At 36.7% G+C, this 18337-nt stretch overlaps 1 protein-coding gene across 1 annotated transcript in view; it reads right to left on the bottom strand.

Annotated features, from left to right (window-relative positions):
• TMTC2 (transmembrane O-mannosyltransferase targeting cadherins 2) overlaps positions 1-18337 on the bottom strand; it is a 233164-nt gene that overhangs the window by 86708 nt on the left and 128119 nt on the right. The window contains exon 3 of the mRNA XM_015629085.2: positions 9708-10536. Coding sequence (XP_015484571.1) covers positions 9708-10536 — 829 coding nt within the window. The remainder of the gene's footprint in view (positions 1-9707; positions 10537-18337) is intronic.

The raw sequence follows: 18337 nt of genomic DNA, 5'->3' as shown, positions 1-18337 counted from the left end.
GAGTGTGAACTAGATTATTATTTGAGTAAAACAAACTACTTGAACAAAGACTGAAGTATTTAGGGAACAGCTCAGTAATTTGTAATCAACTTGTCAGCAGTTCTAAACTAGAGCCTTTAGTTCACAGAAAAATGCTCATCAAGCCAAGAAAACCTCTATGGAGCTTTACAGATATTTGTGTATTACTTATTATTCTTTATCTTGTGAAATTAGAAACAGCAGTTCCAGTTTGCTTCTCTCTCTTTAAAATCCTTCCTCGTTTCTTCTGACTTGTCTATGAAAAAGAAGTGAATGCATGACAATTAGAATCTCTATTTTTTTCTTCAATAGTGTTTAAAGGATGAAGCGATGCTGGTCCAGAAAGAAAAGCCTTCACTTTTTCCCTCAAAGGGGAAACAGTTTCACCAATAGAGGAATAACAGACTTCTGCAAGGAAACCTCTGAAAGCTCAACTTCACATTCATAAAAACAGAATGAAAGGAGTTCAATATCTAAAACAGTTTTTCTACAATACAGAGCCACTATCACTCACAAATACAGCCTGAAGATCAACTAGATCATGTTTATTAAGTGGTTTGAGAATGAAAAAAATCATCTAAAATGCTACAGGTTGCTACTTTCAAAGTGGGACAGTTTTTGCACTATGGTTTTTATATTTTTCCTGTTATTTCAAAGGAATCAATTTTTTTTTCAAAATATGTAATAAACGCACACATATAATTTGCAATAATTTTCCTCTAAAAACTTCACTTGTTAATAGAACAATTTGATCAAGTTATCTCCTTTTGCTAACTCAACCACAAAACTGCCCAATTTCTTGTTTCCTAAAGGATTAATAGATTATACATAACCATAATTTATGCATTTAATCTACTTAGCACATTGATTTTTTTTTTTTTTATGTCAGTGGATATGTGGCAATGTTGAGACAGACTGTGTTAGAGACCTATCACCTCAACTTTTACATATTCTTCTTCTATTTATTAAGGTTGTTATTTATATAATTTGTTCAACAGTTCATTTGTTGATCAATTGCAGGGCTTTTGTAATGCCAGCAGGTGAAAGAAAAAACAGAATTAAAAACTATGCACTGCTTTGAAAGCTATCCAGCAGCACGTCAGCATGGACACTAACCAACTCACATTTGGCAAGCGGTGCTTCGGTTTTGTTTCTCAGTTCTGAAAGCCTGATGCAAATGAATGTGAATGCATGACCTGTTCTACTGCTGATACACCCCCTTAACACTCTGGGCTACAGAAAATTAACTCTTCCTCCTCAACAGCAGAGTGACTCTGGAAGCTCAATGAACCTGAGATAGACTGAGCAGCTGCGAGTGTTCTTTGGCTTCACCATTACCTACCATCCTACACACAATCAAGTTCTGCCACACCATCCCTCATGCTAAAATGATTTTTGTGAAGGGTATGGTATCAATCTGATAACTAAACAAATCCAAGTTAGGGAAAACAATTAGAAAAGGATGACCACAGAACCTTTAACATCTAATCTACTCCCTGTTCTGTTCACAGCAGAGCCAAATCACACCTTTTCACACTTTGTTCGCTAAGTGTGCATTGCAAGCCTGTGAACAGCGTTAGCCACGAAGTTCCCATTCCATAAAACTTCACAATGGTCAGCAACAGAGCTGTGAACAGTGCTAACCTTAATCTCATTATATGAGGAACTGTATTTTATAGAGGTAAGGGATATAAATCATGCAAGAAAATGAAAGGAGGACAAAGCAGCAAAAAAATACAAGCGGAACAAGAGGACATGTCTGGGCACCCCAGTCATCTCAGGATGAACCCTGAGGAACTCTTCAAAGCCTCACAGTGACTCAGACAAAGAGGTGGCCGTGTCCTAAATTTGTCAAATTATGCAACCTTCTTAAAAATAGGCTTCTAAAAAAATTATCTGTGATACATTCAAAATTATCACTTATGTCCCAAGTGATGAACTGCAAGTCAGCCTCTTACAGCAATGGCAGGGTACGCTGAAATGGCAGCCCTGGTTCTCCAAGATAAGAGTAGATGGATGTCATGGTGGTTTAAAACCACGACAATGGAACACTGTTGGCTTCTTTCCAGAAAAGGGGAAAAGCACAGTGTCCTAGAAACATCCCAGAAGGGCCGTGGCGAGAAGAAAATCAGCATTTGGGCTTATCAAACCAAGAGAATCTTCAGATGTGCTCAAACAATATATGTCACACTTGGAAAATGCAAATTAGCTCATATCCAGGTAACAGACTTTTCATAACACTTCAAGTTGTCTGGTTTCATTTGTTTTGCTTTAAATCACTGAGAAAGGCAAGACAAGAGCCTGTGAAGTTTTGCCAACCGATACATATCCCCAGTGGTATGGAAATATAGGTGGGAGGAAGGAAAGTCATAAAATTACGTCCTTCATTTATCAGCAAATGAATTAAAGACACTATAACTATTAACTAGCATCTTTAATAGTCCATATTCAAAATACCGTCTGTATTTTAGGACCTCAAAGAAAAGTTCAGTGTGTTAGAGCACCTAAGGAAAGAGAAGGAAATGGTATTGAGAATTCAGTCATTCTGTATCATGATCTTTTCTGCAATTCACAACAAAACTATATACAAGCCTCTTGTGCATACTGTAATTGCATCATTTACTTTTTGGATGCATGATTGGCAACGATGACAGCTCAGGCTTAAGGTATAAAGCCCCCTGTTACAAAGGAGGAGCATTTGAAATCTTAAAATACTTGTATTTATCTATCTACATTGGGATTTTATCCTACCACAAGTGGTATAAAAAGGCATATATGTAGATTACTTCAATGTCCATATTAAAGGTTAGTTTCTCTACCAGATTTATGTAAGTGGACCTGAATATGTCCTGATACAAAATCCATCACAGGTAGGAAAATTATGACATGAAATTCATAGCCAAAATTTTAAATAAAGAGGAATTTTTCCAAGTTGTCATACTTTGAAAAAATGGCAAAATAACAAAAAAATTGGATGATTATCTGAAGTGCTTAAACAAATATGCTCAGCTTGAGAATCAATCCAAATAATCTCATCTTCCTAATTAAAAGTAACTTTTTCCTTCTGAAAAAAACATCAGACTAATTCTGCAGAAAACATACATATATGGACCAAAAGTCTCTCTTTTAATCAAACTAAAAATAAAATCTATCATTTTCTGGCAAAAAAAAACAAAAAACAACCCCCCCCAAAAAAGCCCAAAAAAAAAAAAAAAAAAAAAAAAAAAAAAAAAAAAAAAAAAAAAAAAAAAAAAAAAACTTAGGCCATTTTGCTTGATATTATATGATACAAAAATTCATCTTGGCAAAGCTGATTCCTCCTTGACTGGGCCTGGTTTTTTGGGTTTTTTCCCCTACACTGCAGTTTTTAGCCGAGATAAGCTTGTTGAAGGCTTCCTCAGGGAAGACAGGGGAAGAAGTAACAGTCTGATTGGCCCATGTCTCAATGTCTCATGTTTGTTTCTTTAAAAAAACCTATTAGTTAATAACAGTTTCTTTCCTATCCCCCTGCAATTTAAGATTTACAGATTAGAGATGCTGATGTACTAACTACACTCCAAGGGGAAAAAGAAAGAAATCCATGTTTTCAGACCTCTACACATAAGTAAAGGAAGAATATCAGGCTTTCTCATATCCTGCTGAAGAAAAAGCACATCCTACACTGACCTGGGTTTCAGAGGAAATTACAGCACTTCTAAAGAGCTGGAAGAGAGTATACTCTCACTGCAGAATAAATTCAGAGTTTGAATTGAACTGTAAACCACTTTGCTTCAGCTCTGCACCATATTTGGCATAATCAGACTGTTTTGCTGAGGGTGGGCTGCCTGTGGCATGCTCAAATGGCCTAAATAACTATGGCTGTTTCCCAAACAACTTACAAATGACCATTCCTTCTACACTGTTTAATCACCCAGAGTAGCACTACTACCCATTTAGAGAGCCCCACACTGTTTTCAGGGAGTAGGCCTTTTATTTAACTTCCAAACAATTCTATGTGGTTCATTTGAGCTAACTCTTTTAAAGCTGTGTCCTAGTTCCAGCCAGGACAGAGCTAATTTTTTACAAGAGCCAGGCAAGGTGGTGCCTGTAGTCCCAGCTACCCTGGCAGGCACTGCCAGACCCTGAGGTTATTCACTAATCACTTGCAAGATCTCTTGTTCCATTCAGGGGAGAAAGAGAACATATGGGAGAGTCTGGGTGGGGACACTAATTTTGGGAGCAGTATTCCAAAACCACAACAAGCTTTTAAGAGTGGCAGATATAAAAAGCATTTACAATTTATTTTAAGAACTTTGAAGAATTCTGTAGAACACTTATGCTTCAAATTCTGATGTTTTTGTTATGAGCAGAGACACCAAATTTATCATGGTACATACTGCATAATTCATATACAACAGGCTCATATGGCCATATAACATTATATATCATAAATGATACTTTTAATGTGTTATTCTAACCTATGATTTATGTGCAATTCTAACATATATAACAATATAGGTTAATAACCTATGATTTTGTTAATAATGTCATTTCATTTGCCATACAGTAGCTGTTACAAAGGTTCTTCCTGGCGGCTGGAAATATTTTACACCATTGAAAGATGATATACCTTAAAGTAATTTCTTCTTTAAAAAGTAGCTAAAGCTGAAAATTATTATAGAAGTCAAGGAAAATATCCATGCAACATTTAGTCAAAAAATATTAGGTATCAAAAAGTTCCAGCAAACATATTGGGAAAATGGATGATCACTTGTTATTATGTTTCTCTGACAACTTCTAAAAACATTAACTAAAAAGAACATCAAAAATCACCATAATGACTGTATATTCTGATATATATTAATCAGTTGACTTAGGAGAGATATTATACTGCCATAACTACTGAGAGGTTTTAAAACAACATAAATCATCAAAATAAAAAAAATTCTAATATTTTATGGTAATAGGTAATATGAGTTCCATTCCAGAGAAAAAAATTTAGATTAAAGTGGTTTGTTCAAAAACTGAAGAAGAGTTCATTAGCAAAATTAAAACTAACTCATGAATACCAAACTCCAGATGTTATGCTCATATCACTGGTATTTCTTAACAGTGATAATAAGCAAAATTTTTAAGTGTACTTACTTATCAGCAGGTTTTATATGTTCAAAATCTGATGCTTTATATGGCAATCTGTGCACTGAAATCACTTTCTCTCTCAAGATTTTTTTCCCCCAAACCCACATTTTCTATTCAGTGCAATGTTATATTAATCACAGCGCTAATTTTATTATTATTATTTACATTAAATGAGCCAAAGGAAAAAGAAATAACTACTATAGAGAGTAGTATATTGGGCTGTGGGGCCAAAGATGAGTTGGAGTTTTACTGACAAGATACATAGAAAAAACCTGAATATATGCACCAAAATTGAAATGCAATCCCAAATACTCAAATTATTTTTAAATGCCCAATGTGGTATTTATTAGGACACACACTACTATATTTAGGAGGTATAAAAAAATGTGTAGTGAACAACAAGCTGTATGTCAGAGCAACAGCTACTGAAAGCTCTAAATGTATTAGAGGAGATTTTGCCAGCATAATGCAAGCTCTTAAAAATAAGCATATTTGAAGAATGCTGCTTTTGGTTTCCAGTCACCAGTAGTGATACAAAAATATTAATAATGGAAAATAATGTTTCATTGCATCTTTTTTATTTGTGGGAAATATGGCTTCTGTCTAGCTTGGTATAAGGTATAGTAACTGTTTTTCCTCACTGAACGGTTAGCTGAATTTTTAGTTAAGCATCCACTTTGTGCACTATTTAATAGTTTGGTCAACTATTTCCTGGAATGATCCTCAAAGCCTATTTATACAGGTAATGGCACCAGGAGAATAAAATTCCATCAGTAAATATGACCACGCAACTAATAGCTCTGCAGCAGTCTAGCAGTTTGAGACTCTATTTTCTACTTCTTTAATCAATGTCTGTATCAGGTACAGGAAATACATCATAATGATCTTTAGTGTTCAGATGTGGACTGCAAGGTAAGAAATGGCCCAGAGGAAGATTATGCTTTTTGAAGCCTATTTTTGGTACCACAGGGAAAACTAGATTTAATGAGGCATAATATCCACAATTATTTTGTGTGTCATTACAATTTTATATTAAACACAAGGTAGTCATCACCACAGAATGACCCTCAGTATAACTGAAAAAGACGTGACAGCTAACACCTACTTTTAACTTTTTTGTTTCTTTTTACATTTTGGGAGGCTTCCTTTGCTATAAAAGAACATTGAGATAATGAGAATAGCTTTAAATCAGTTGGGCTGCTCATTAAGTTGAAGGCAGAACAGAGAAACACTTGTGTCTTTCCCTCCCTACAGTCAAAACACGCATATACCCACTTCAGAATCCATGAACTAAATTAGTGAGTCTTGCATATTTCTCCCTTAAGTGCTGACAAACTGTAACAAGGCACTGCTTGATCACTTTAAAGTTATTTAAAATACCAGTCAGAACCAAAACAGCAGAACAAGACCAGTAAAGATGCCGCTAAGGCATCCCAAGGACTCCCTCAGCCAAGGGATGACAGCTGCCTGCCCGCACGGTGAGGCAGCCAGGGTAATCTGGAGGTAGCTTTACCACCTTCTCACTTGACTCTCCCACGGTGCATCTGCAGGTTTTTTTAAGAGATAATCCATGCCCCATGCCTGTGAGTATTTTTTCCACATTGTCAGTGATAAACAAAAACAGCCTGCAGGAATGCACGCTGCAGAAAGGCTGTGGCTGCCTGCAGGAGTAGAGGTTTTCTCGCCCGCAGCAGAACACTGCTCTCTCTGCACTGCCTGCAAGGTACCCCTGAAGGGACCAGAAGAAAGTAGCAGCAAGGTGATTATCACCCATCTCTTCACTGAGGATTGAAGATGGAGAAGCTGCTGAATATGTTTGCCTGAAAGTCCCACAGCAGCAGATGAGATTATAATCTTACACATATCACAACACAGATGACCTGATAATAAACCATCACCAAATGAGGCAACTCCATTTCCAAAGCAGTTCAGCCACATTAGTACACAAATGCACCCATACTAAAAGCTTGCCTTGCAAATTGCCCTTATGCCTTATCAGCTCAGTGCTCAGCACTCAGCCATCAGTGGCACTCATCCTGCTAGCCCAGAAGACAGATGGATCTAGAAAAAAACACTCATCTTTTTGCTTTAGTAAAGATGGTCTTCACAGATTTCTATTTCGAGTTCTTCAAGGGATACCTCATTGCTTTTTAGATTATGACAGAAGCAGCACTTGTTCAGAAGCAGCTCTTTGCAGGAGATGAGAAAAAAAAGCAGAACTATCAGGGAAAATGATCCTGCTACTCCACAATTTTCAGAAGTAAGAAAATACTATTAAGGAGAAACTTGCTACGAGCTGAGGAAAGCAGAGAAATGAGGAGTGACAGCCTCTTCTTAGTCGCCTAAAAATAAGAAAAACACTTCTCCACTCTACCATTTGACTGAGCAGCCCATTGTCCCACTCTCTGAACAGCCTATTTAGCACTAGCATTCATGAAACTAGAAAAAAGAGGCAAACAAAAATATTTTTTTTTCCTATGTCAACCTCATTTAATTACTGAAGAGTAGTGTGAATTGTTGATCTCCTAATGCTTTGGCAGGATTGGCAGCCAGTCTAGTCCAGTCAGGCTTGCCTGACTATACGAGAAATAGAAAATAAAATTAGCATAGTCAAAGCCAGGGATAATCTTAGAAATATTCACAATAATGAATAGAGTTGGGTGACAGGTCACATTAGTTCGGGCTTTCTTATACCGAGCCTTGTTACAATGTGTGTGGGCTAGTAAATATTCAGCAGAAGTTTAACAGGATATTTTAAGCAGATTTATTTAAGTCAGCTCAGTCATGTCTATATCATCACACTGACATACTGTCTTTGCTTTTACACATCTTACAAGACGCTTAATGTCAGCTTATACGCCAAGAAACCAGACGATCATGTACACATGAGTCTGTGCATACTGAGATCTGTATGATGAAAATAACCCATCCTGTCTCCTGGGAGCATAATACCCAGTAGTCTAATTTCCAGACAATGATGCAGCCAATCCTACTGTTGGGCAAAAACTAGCAGAGTATTTTTTTGACCACAAAATCTGGCTCATTGCAAGCAAACAACTATTAATCTGGGGATTTCCACCAAGGATAAAAATGGAACATGCATTAACTGTGCATACACACTTTTCTTTCCAAGGAATTCCAGTGTTTTAATACATGTTTTATATTGTCTTTAAATTTGTCCGTCTAGAGCTTCATATATTCACTCTGGTGTGCTGGCTCCCTGTTCAGTTACTTCATTTCTTGCTCTCCTGCACTAATTTTGAAAAAAAGTAAAACAAATGGGATGCCCTTCTTTACAATTTTAAAAAGGTACTTACTGCAGCAACAAGTTTAGTACTTTTCCTAGGGTGAGAAAGTATATGGAGAAGAGTTACAAAATCAGAGTGACAAACTACTGAAATGTTGCTTTGCTAGGCATTTTATCTGCCAAATCAACTTTTTCACTCCCTGTCAGCTCACAGTAACCACCTGCATTTGCCTCTTACTATCACGGCAACTTTTAGACTGTGGTGTAATATAACTGTCTAGCCAAAATGCACAACTTTATCAGCAGATGACTTTGCATCATATAACGGATTTCTGAGCAGAGGACTGAAAAAACTCAAGTATTCAAGTGCTGTCAAAATTTTCTTTCACAGACAGGCAAAACAATCAGCTAATCCCTTCTCACTTCTGATGAACTGTGAATAAGGAAGGCTTAGTCAATGTCTACATTGCACTCACAGGTGATATTTTGACCATTCTCATGTAAACCTGCATGTGTGCCAAGAGCAGTTCAGCCAGGCAGCATGGAGTTCAGGATACAAGCTGGATCTGCCATACGTGGTTGAAACCACAAAACCACAGCTAAACATTGTTACCGATACCTAAATTGGCAGGTTTACTGCCTGTTTGGATGTGTTTACACTAGCTATGGTCACATCTCATTACAGCATAGATATAACCTTGGAGAGGTGGCTGGGCAAAGTTACAAATAGCTGGTATTTACACATGAACGGGAAGGCATAAGTATTCGACAATAACTTTACAGTACTTGTAGGCATGGGGAACTACAGTCATTTCCTAAACTGAATTATATGACCTCATTTCCTCATTTTTATTATGTAGCGCTGACGTTACTTGCATCAGAGGAAATAAAGGAACAGCACTTCCTTGATGCTGTCCTTGACTATTTATTTTATTTTCTAATCATAGAAAACAGAACATTTGGTAAACTCACAAAAAATCTTCATTAGCATGCTAGATACCAGATACCAAACGGAAAAACACCAGGGTGGGCTCTATAATACTAATAACGCATCTTTAATTTCAAAATGCAGAACCAATACCACTGAAAAGAAAGTATCTCCTTACCTTAGGGTCTCTTTTTCTCCATGTTAATGCCAAACCTGTAACACCTAATCAAAATACATTCCTGCTTTTCCCCGTTTATAACTAATGCACATACCACTGCAACTTGAAATTACGTTTCTTAAAGTATTCTCTTTAGAAGTAGCTAGTAAAATCAGACAATTCAAAGGCAAAGACAGACAGGAACAAGTAAAGCATTCACCATAAAGTGCAAAAATTACCTTTAGCAGGGTTTACTTTTATCCCTGACCTATACAGCATCTCCTCATTCTGCCAGTCCCCATTCCTGACAACGGTCTTGAGTCCATAGAAAACAATTAATGCAGCAGTGGAAAAAAAAACCAAGTTCTTCAGAAAGCGCTTTTGGGCTTTGACATAAAGGGCCCTGACACCTACTGTAACCAGCAGGCAGAAGCCCATACTAGGAACATACAGCACACGCTCTGCTATTACAAAGCCAACATAGAAAAACAGGTTTGTGGCAGGAACGAAGGGCACTATTAACAAAGAGAGAGACAGAATGACAATGTTCTCGGTTGAAGGAAGCTGCAGTTTCTGAATTTCATGCTTTTTTAGGCCATTCTCTTCTTTTGATGCAAAGCTTGACTTCACCTCCAGTGTCTTGTACTCCATCTCTGGGTGGCAGCTATGCCCATTAGCATTTTGCTTGCCATTCATCACAGTTTTCCCATTGCATTCTCTCTCATTGCTGGAGCCCTTCAAGCTAAAGTAGGCAAGGAGGAGTAGTCCTGAATAGAAGGCCACAGTGTGTAGATTCCTCCAGTCACTGACTGCTTTTAGAAGAGGCACAGCATCCATAGACCAGTCAAAGCTGAGGGTATCTGGGCACAGCAACAGCCAGAGGTTCTTGGTTGGCAAGTAAAAGAAGGTCAGAGTACGTGTGAGAAAACTGTCTGAATCAGCTGCTGGATTATCAGAATTAGAAAAACTTGGGGGCTTGTTGCCCATCCAGTACAAGCGAACACCCAGCAGTGCAGTTCCCCAGGAGGTCAATAAACCAATGCTGAAGAACAGGGTCAAATTCTTTCTCTGAAAAAAAAAAAATAATAATAGCATAAATCAACACTAAGTAGTTAGTTGTGTAAATTATACACAAAAAAGAACCAAGAAAATATCTGATAGAACTTTTTCTCAGTAATGGAAACAAACACAGTAGCTCTCCATCTCTGACATTTGGATCACGCCATGTTGGGGTACATTGCTGACTACAGACTAAAGAAACTGGCTTTTTTATTTAAGCTCTATCGGGAATATATCAGAGTCAAGCCTTCAGATATTTTAGGGCTGTCAGTCCTTGCTAAAAATTTAGTTGTATAATGTTCTGGAAACTCTTATTTTAGAGAAATATATGGAATCTTGCATTAGTTCCTACATAACCTCCCAAATCCCTTCTCTGTTTCTGGCTGTGACCAAAACACCAGATTGCCTCAGCTACATTTAAAGTCTAAAGGATGTTCCAGTTCCACTTTCCTTAATCAAAGTCTCTCCTGAGGCATTTCACTAGAGAACTGATTAAAATTTCCAAGAAAGCAAGAGAGGAAAACCTATTTAAGTCTCCTAGCTCCTGCCTATTAACTACAGTGATTACTTGGAGCCTTCAGATCTACCTACTACTCAAAGTCCCACTTCATTTTCAATAAAACACAAAAACTTTCACCTCAGCCTGAGAAAGGGCTTCTTTACATCAAGAGTGGCAGAGCACTGGAACAGGCTGCCCAGGGATGTTGTGGATTCTTGTTCTCTGGAGATATTCAAAACCCATCTGGGTTTGTTCCTGTACAGCCTGCTCCAGGTGACCCTGCCTGGGCAGGGGGATTTGAACTGGATGATCTCCAGAGATCCCTTTCTACCCTAACAATTTTGTGATCTCAGAGCCAAACAATACATTGGGGGTTTTTCATCAAGCACACCATAATAAGCGCTCCAAAACCTTTCAGATCTTTATATGCATCTAAATAACATTATGGGAAGCAGGCAGCTGACTCCATCTATCAATATCATCATTCTAACAACTTGAAGAATTTACACTTATTTATGGAATAACTGAACATTTTCCAGCAGGAGTTGCTTCTTAGGTAAGTTCTGCTCTAGATTGCATGGGCACACTAAATAAAAACTGGTTTACATCGCTCCCTCTCTATATAGAAGCTAAAATATATGTATTTTTGTACTTCAATTTCTCAAACACCTTTTGTAAAGATAGGAAAAAAAACCCCTTATTTGCCAAATAGTTCCAGATACAGAATAAGTACTTTGATAATCTTTTCCCCATTATTATAAAGAATTATTTGTCAATCATTTTTCATTTTATTAGGCTTGGTTTTTTCCATCTCACACTACACACTCCTGGGATGATTATTCAATGTTTACTTAGTTATTCAGAAGCAGAACTTCACAGTAGAATGTTTTATCCTATTTCTACAAAACAACTAATTTTTTTTCTTTGTAGGTGGGCTCAACCTTTGATATCATGAATTACAGATGATTGAGTTACTCCATTTTAGGTCAATTACTAGTAGTTTTCTACAGCTTACTGATGTTCTACTAAGAAGACATAATCTAGCAATGGTAATTTATAGTTTATCTTCTAATATATTAGGAAGAAATTTATATCCTTTCGTATTTCTATAGAGTTCCTCCTTGTGAAGTTTAAAATATTAAACATCAGTTAGATCAGTCATTCAGTTATGCTACATTATGGAATTTAATGGAGGCATTAGTAGGGAACAAACAAATTTATAATGAAAACATTCATGCATATGGATTGTGAACATCTAAAAAATGCTGGCACTTTTTATATATAAAACAAAGCCTGAGTCCAGATTTAATTTGCCACATTAACACCAGTTTAATTTACTAGCTTTTTTACATTCATAATCCACAATGTTCTGGTAATATATCAATCAAAACCCTCATCTACACATCATGGTAACTACATTCCCCAGAAACCTTATTAGAACAACTTGTATTTGTAAGCTGGATAATACTTTACAACTCACTTCTCACATGGTTTCATCCATGCCTGTCAAAACTATTGAAATGCTTTTAATCTTATAAAGCTGTGTCAACTGGTTATCACTACAACTCCCAACTAAGTTTATATTTGGAATAAAAAGATTATTCAGATTTCATAGATTTGCATGCATGTCCTCATAGTAAAACCTCATGTCCCTGGTTCAACTTGTCCTTTCATTCTCATCAAATTTTTCTACATGAAATTTCTTCTAACCACCATTCTGGCTCAATAATTTTCAAACTCATTTCCTTCAAACATACATATAAACAACTCTCAAATGTTAAATGGGACCAATTTACTCTTTCATACAACCTGCTTATGAATATCATATGAGGAGGCTGCTAAGCCAGAAAGAAGCTGGGAAGTGAAAGACAGTCTTTTTTGTTTGTTGGAGTTAGAAGTCTTTTCTGGAAGGCTATATATCACTTGAAAGACTAAGATATCCCACATAATAAGGAAGTGAAACTCGATTAACAGATGAAAAGTGAGCTTTCATGGACTGATTAGGCTGCTTTGCTATTTTGTTAATACTTACTTAACAGCTAGAAGAAAATATCACTTTTCTTAAGTCCTAACCATTGCACTTTTTTATTAAATGCCAAGAAAGTTCACATTACAAAGTTCACTGACAAAACCATGTGAGAGCAGATATGCTATTCCTCATGGAAAATAGTGAAACCTTCTAAAAATTTTCAGGTCTTCCTCGTATGTTAACCAAACACTAACAATCAGAAGTTTGCCTCTTGCTCCTATCCCAAAAATGTTAACAATCTGTAGCTCAGAGATGATCAGTCTTCACTACTGGAGTAACTATTTGCAGTCTCTCTTTTAAGTTTTACATTTGAGGTCTGTAATATCTTATCCTCACAGTTGTAGGTTTTACAAAGAACACAGATTATCCATATACAGGTTTGTGTGACATGCTGTAACAAAACCTTTTTTACGATTTTTTTAGCATTTCAAATGATTTTCAGATGAAATATCTAAGCATTCACTCATAGAGCTCAGAGATATCTGAGTAGGTTTACCACCCACCATATGAATTGATCATGCTGTAAGGCACTAGTCAATTGGACAGTGAGCTCTAGTAGATTCTTAAACTCTATTAACTGACCACAGGAGCAAAGTGCAAATTTCCTGTTGCTGCCTCAGATACAAATGGTTTGCATTCTTCCCCAGATTTCACACATTAATCTTTTCAATAGCCAGTAGCTATATAACCTTTTTAAATTAACTACATGTTAAATACAATTAGCAATAACCTGCATAATACTGACATGCCATTGTGAATTTTCAGATTTCAGAAGAGGCTCAGTCTAGAGGCAAGAAAAATCTGTCCCTAACACTTAAACATATGTCACAACAATTTAAAGTAGGATGCCTTTTTCCACTTTTTTTTTTTTTTTTTTTTTTAGTTTTCAGTTTCCAAATCTCACAGATAGCATTGGCCTAGAAAGGAAAGACAAATTCATTCCTCTTTCTTTCCTCTTTCAACATTCATTATTTTTGCATAGCTTTTATCCCTCTGTGCTAATATAGTCACAGATAATGAGAAAGGTTTACCACACATTTTGGCTTTACTTTCTTTTAAGGCTTTGGAAGAAAATCATTCCAGCAATTTATTAAAATTAAATAATATAGCCGTTCCCCCAGTAGATTTTTGCCTTCAAAGGAAGTGCTTTCAAAATGAACTCTGGTCAGACAAGCACTTTCACTAGTTACTCTTCTTCTGAGCCTCCTGACAGTCTGTACTACTCTGGTCTGATTGTGTAAATTCCGTGCAGTCCAAGAGCAGAAGAGATCCTCTGTAATGCTTGACAGAAAGGATTTGGATTACTATACCCATAAATCCTAATCCAGCCCATCTGCCATATGTTTTGACACCCCCATAAATCCTCTAACCTTTCTTAAGTAGCCATTTTCATGTGAGGAAAAAAATGAGCACTGATTTAGATCAGATTTAATGTCTCCTGCCTGCTCACCACTGCAATTTTAGTCTTTGTGACTGTAGAAACCTTCTTCATCACCCTAGCAAAATACATCTGCATGACACACCCATATTGCACATTTCCCTTGCATTAAATGCTAATTCCTCACTTCATTATATTGCCCTTAAATAAGGCATTGCAGCAGATTTCTTAATTGGGCAGTCACTGCCAAAACTCAGTCATTGCCTAAGTGGTATCCAAAGCATTTTCAAAAGACACTGTTCTTTTAACCTTACATTATCCATTTCACAAGCAGCATTAAACATGGCACATGATCGAGACAGTCCAGATATCAAAATCATAACACACAAAATGTTATTCTTTGAACTCAGGAAATGCAGAGATGAAAGAAGATGTGTCATCAGGCATTACTCACAGGAATTTCTTTTCCAAATTAGAGTTCCTTAAATATATGCTGGCTTGAAACCTGAGACTTCCGAAAGTAGTAAAATGCTGCCAGATCACTAGACTGACAGCATCTTCTTCCCACAGTAGGTAGAGGTTCAAGGATAACAGATCAGCCAATTTGGAACTAAACTACGATTCAAAACATATCCCCACGAGGAATGAAGCTATTTGCTACAACCCCTGCTGGGTCACAGTGCTGAGATGGAAGTGGCCTTTAATGCTGTCTGATCACCTGTCCAGTTTGTTCCTGCTTACATGACCCACTAAATGAGGTTTACTCATTTTCACTGCTGATGCAACGACTGACCTAAAGGTGTGTTCTTCCTCAGAGTTGGAACTCTGTCAACAGCTTGTCCAATATTGGGACCAACTGTGCATATTTAATGACATTTACTTCTAGGTTATGACCCCACACAATTCTCAAACAAGGTAGTCAGTGCATTCACAAAAAAAAACAGCTAAAGATTATCTGCACATACTTTTATTGTAATTAGCCTGTAGCACAAGTTAAACAGTCCTTACTACCACTAACTTGCCTTATATTAATTTGAGTTATAAATACTGGCATTTAAAATTGCCAAAGTCTTACTCTAAAATCCTTCATTCTTTAAAATGAGTTTTTAATTACAAAAAAAAAAAAATAAATCTGAAACCACAAAGACTAACCTCTCCACTGAAAAATAGTTATATGGACTACGGGTGAAAAGATCAGAAAGTGCATGAATGACTGGAGATCATAGAAGAGCAGAAGGACTTGCTACAGACAAGAGAACAGAACAACAAAGCCTTGGGGAAGTAAATAAAAGATGCAACTTAGGCAAACAGAAGTCATGCAAAACACAAGCAGGATGCCAACTCAGCTCTGCAAGGCTGACAGACCAAAGCAATGATATCACACTTACTCAAATGCTCGAGGAACAGCCACCTGAAAAGGACATCAGACACTGAAGATCACTAAAGAAGACCCCAAAAAACCATAAAAGGACTTCTGATAAGGGCTGTGACTATGTAAATAAAGTAATACATATATATCAAGCAAGTGGGGATAGCTAATGATATGTAATTATTGTGTATGATAAGAATAGTTTACCCAACACTCTGGGTACTTGATTAGTGGAAGAATCCTCCAAATGCCCAGCACTGCAATAAAGAATGCCTGCTTTGTAAGGCTCAAATCTGTGTTACAAAGTTTATATTTGGCCAAGTTCTGTATGAAAATACAGTAGCTTGATAAATCTGTTTCCATGGTCAGTGCTAGGAAAGGTTTTCTCTAAGTTGACATAGCTAAATGCTGTGTGACAATGGTGATGCTACCAATATCCACCCAGAGTTACTCCATCTATGTGCAGCAGCAAGAACTTCACACAGGAGATTAGAAACCCATTGGGACCAAAAGACATTCCTGGACTGTTAGACTGTTCAGGGATGCTGTCCAGCACTACTGTTACCACCACACAGGTAGGCAGGTGGTCATCATACCTGAATTTCATTGAACAAGTATTGTCTCATCCAGAGGTTTTACCAGAGGTGAAGGAAAAGCGCTGCACTTTCCATGCTAGACAAAACACTGAGAGCTCACTGAACATGGTAGAACTGGAATTCAGAATTATTTTGAAATAAAAGAGAAATGTTCAGAAAAAATAAATTTGCATAAAAGGCAGGGCCAACACTGTTTGCTTAAAGGTACACAAGTATGAGAAGTGGAGCAAGTAATTGGCTCATCTTCTGAGAAGAACAAGAGATCACCACAGATGAAACAAGCAACTCTTACAAGCCACTGCTAGAAAGGTAAACACTGTACTGAGGCTACAAATGAAAGCACACCTTCCAAGATGTGTGAAGTAATCCTTCCACTCTTCTCAATTCTAATAAATATTATCTGATCAGTAAGTACTGCAATCTTGAGAAGCAAGACTGGGACAACTACCATTTTAATAAGAACTTAATTTGTTGCCCTTTTTCATTAGATTGCAAGCTTTTTAATAGAATTTGTTATGGTCAAAGACTAATTTAAAGAAGAGAGAGCTTGGTGTTTTCTATGTTAATTACTGGGGAAGCTTTTTGTATTCATTCCCTATGGAATACACTAAACAGAAATGGGAATGAAAACCTATCAGAAAATGAATAGAGAAAACAAATTAAACTTTTTGCAGCAAACAGTCTTGGCTAACTATGTAAGTAATTACTGCTCAATGATAGCAAAGAGTGTTGCAAAGATATCACAGGAGTAAAAATGCTCAAATATAAGAACATTTAGCCAATAATTAAAACTGAAAACACTTCACCAGAAAGCTTCTTCACAAGTATGTTTGATAAAATCAATAGAATACCGTGAACAGGATGTTCTCTACTTTGTTTTGCTATACATAAAATATGAAGAAAACTACAAAAAATATTGGTGATGATTTCTTTCTCCCCTTATTCTAGGGATCCTTTTAAGGTGTATTTAAAAGGATATTTGCCTTTTCAAAATACAAACTGCATTACTAGAGTATGAATCAGAGACAGAGTAAAAGATACAGAAAGCATTTACTGACCTCCATATTACAAAACCAAATCTTCAATAATTCAAATAAAGAGAGATTAAAAATGGTGAAGCAGAATATGGATGACAAAACTTACTTCATGACATGGAATGTCATTACTCTCCATTAAGCTAATGTGAAGAAATGAGGCAGTTAGGAGCAATCTCAATTGAACCAATACAAAGATACTTGTCAGTTATTAAGGGGTGAAGTATTTAAAAGAGGTCAGTTACTGGTACTATAAGAGGCGTGCTGAAACCCCTTAACCGAGTACATTAAACTTACTTGAAAGCCTGCACAGTTATCTTGTTTAACTTAAAAAAAGATATTTAATATTTCCTGTGAGGTGATGGTCTGTGGTCAAATGAGTACCTGTAAAACAATCCAGCTTCTCTGAAGGAAATGAAAAACTACATACTCTTTTAGAAGCAAGGAAAAAATTTATTTTTTCTTGAGTACATTCAGTGTTATTATCAAAAACTTTGTTTAAAATAAATTTCTCATTTTTTATAGACAAAATAGAAGAAGTAAAAGAAGTGCAAACAGAAATCCCATTGCCTGTGTGTACTCATCCACATTTACACACGCAAATACACAGAGCTAGCCTTGGTAATTTCTGGTTTGTCCAGCTCCAGTGCATTAAAAACATGTTTTGGGCATCAAGGACATAAATGCAACAGTCTTTCCTTAACATGGCTCTGGTGCAAACAGCCAGCTATTATTAAATTCATTCCAGTCTCACTAATGAGTTGAGTTTGGAAGTGCAGTATTTTTGAGCCATAAAGACGTGATTTATAATGAGAAGTCACTCAGTAGGAAGGCTAAAGTACAGCAGTTCTCTCTGCAAGTTATCATAACAGAAAGCTATTTAATGAGTGTGGGTTTCTTCAAGA

Source organism: Parus major, chromosome 1A, assembly GCF_001522545.3.
Source record: "Parus major isolate Abel chromosome 1A, Parus_major1.1, whole genome shotgun sequence".
Lineage (NCBI taxonomy): Eukaryota > Metazoa > Chordata > Aves > Passeriformes > Paridae > Parus > Parus major.
This window is presented reverse-complemented; position numbering and strand designations above follow the sequence as displayed.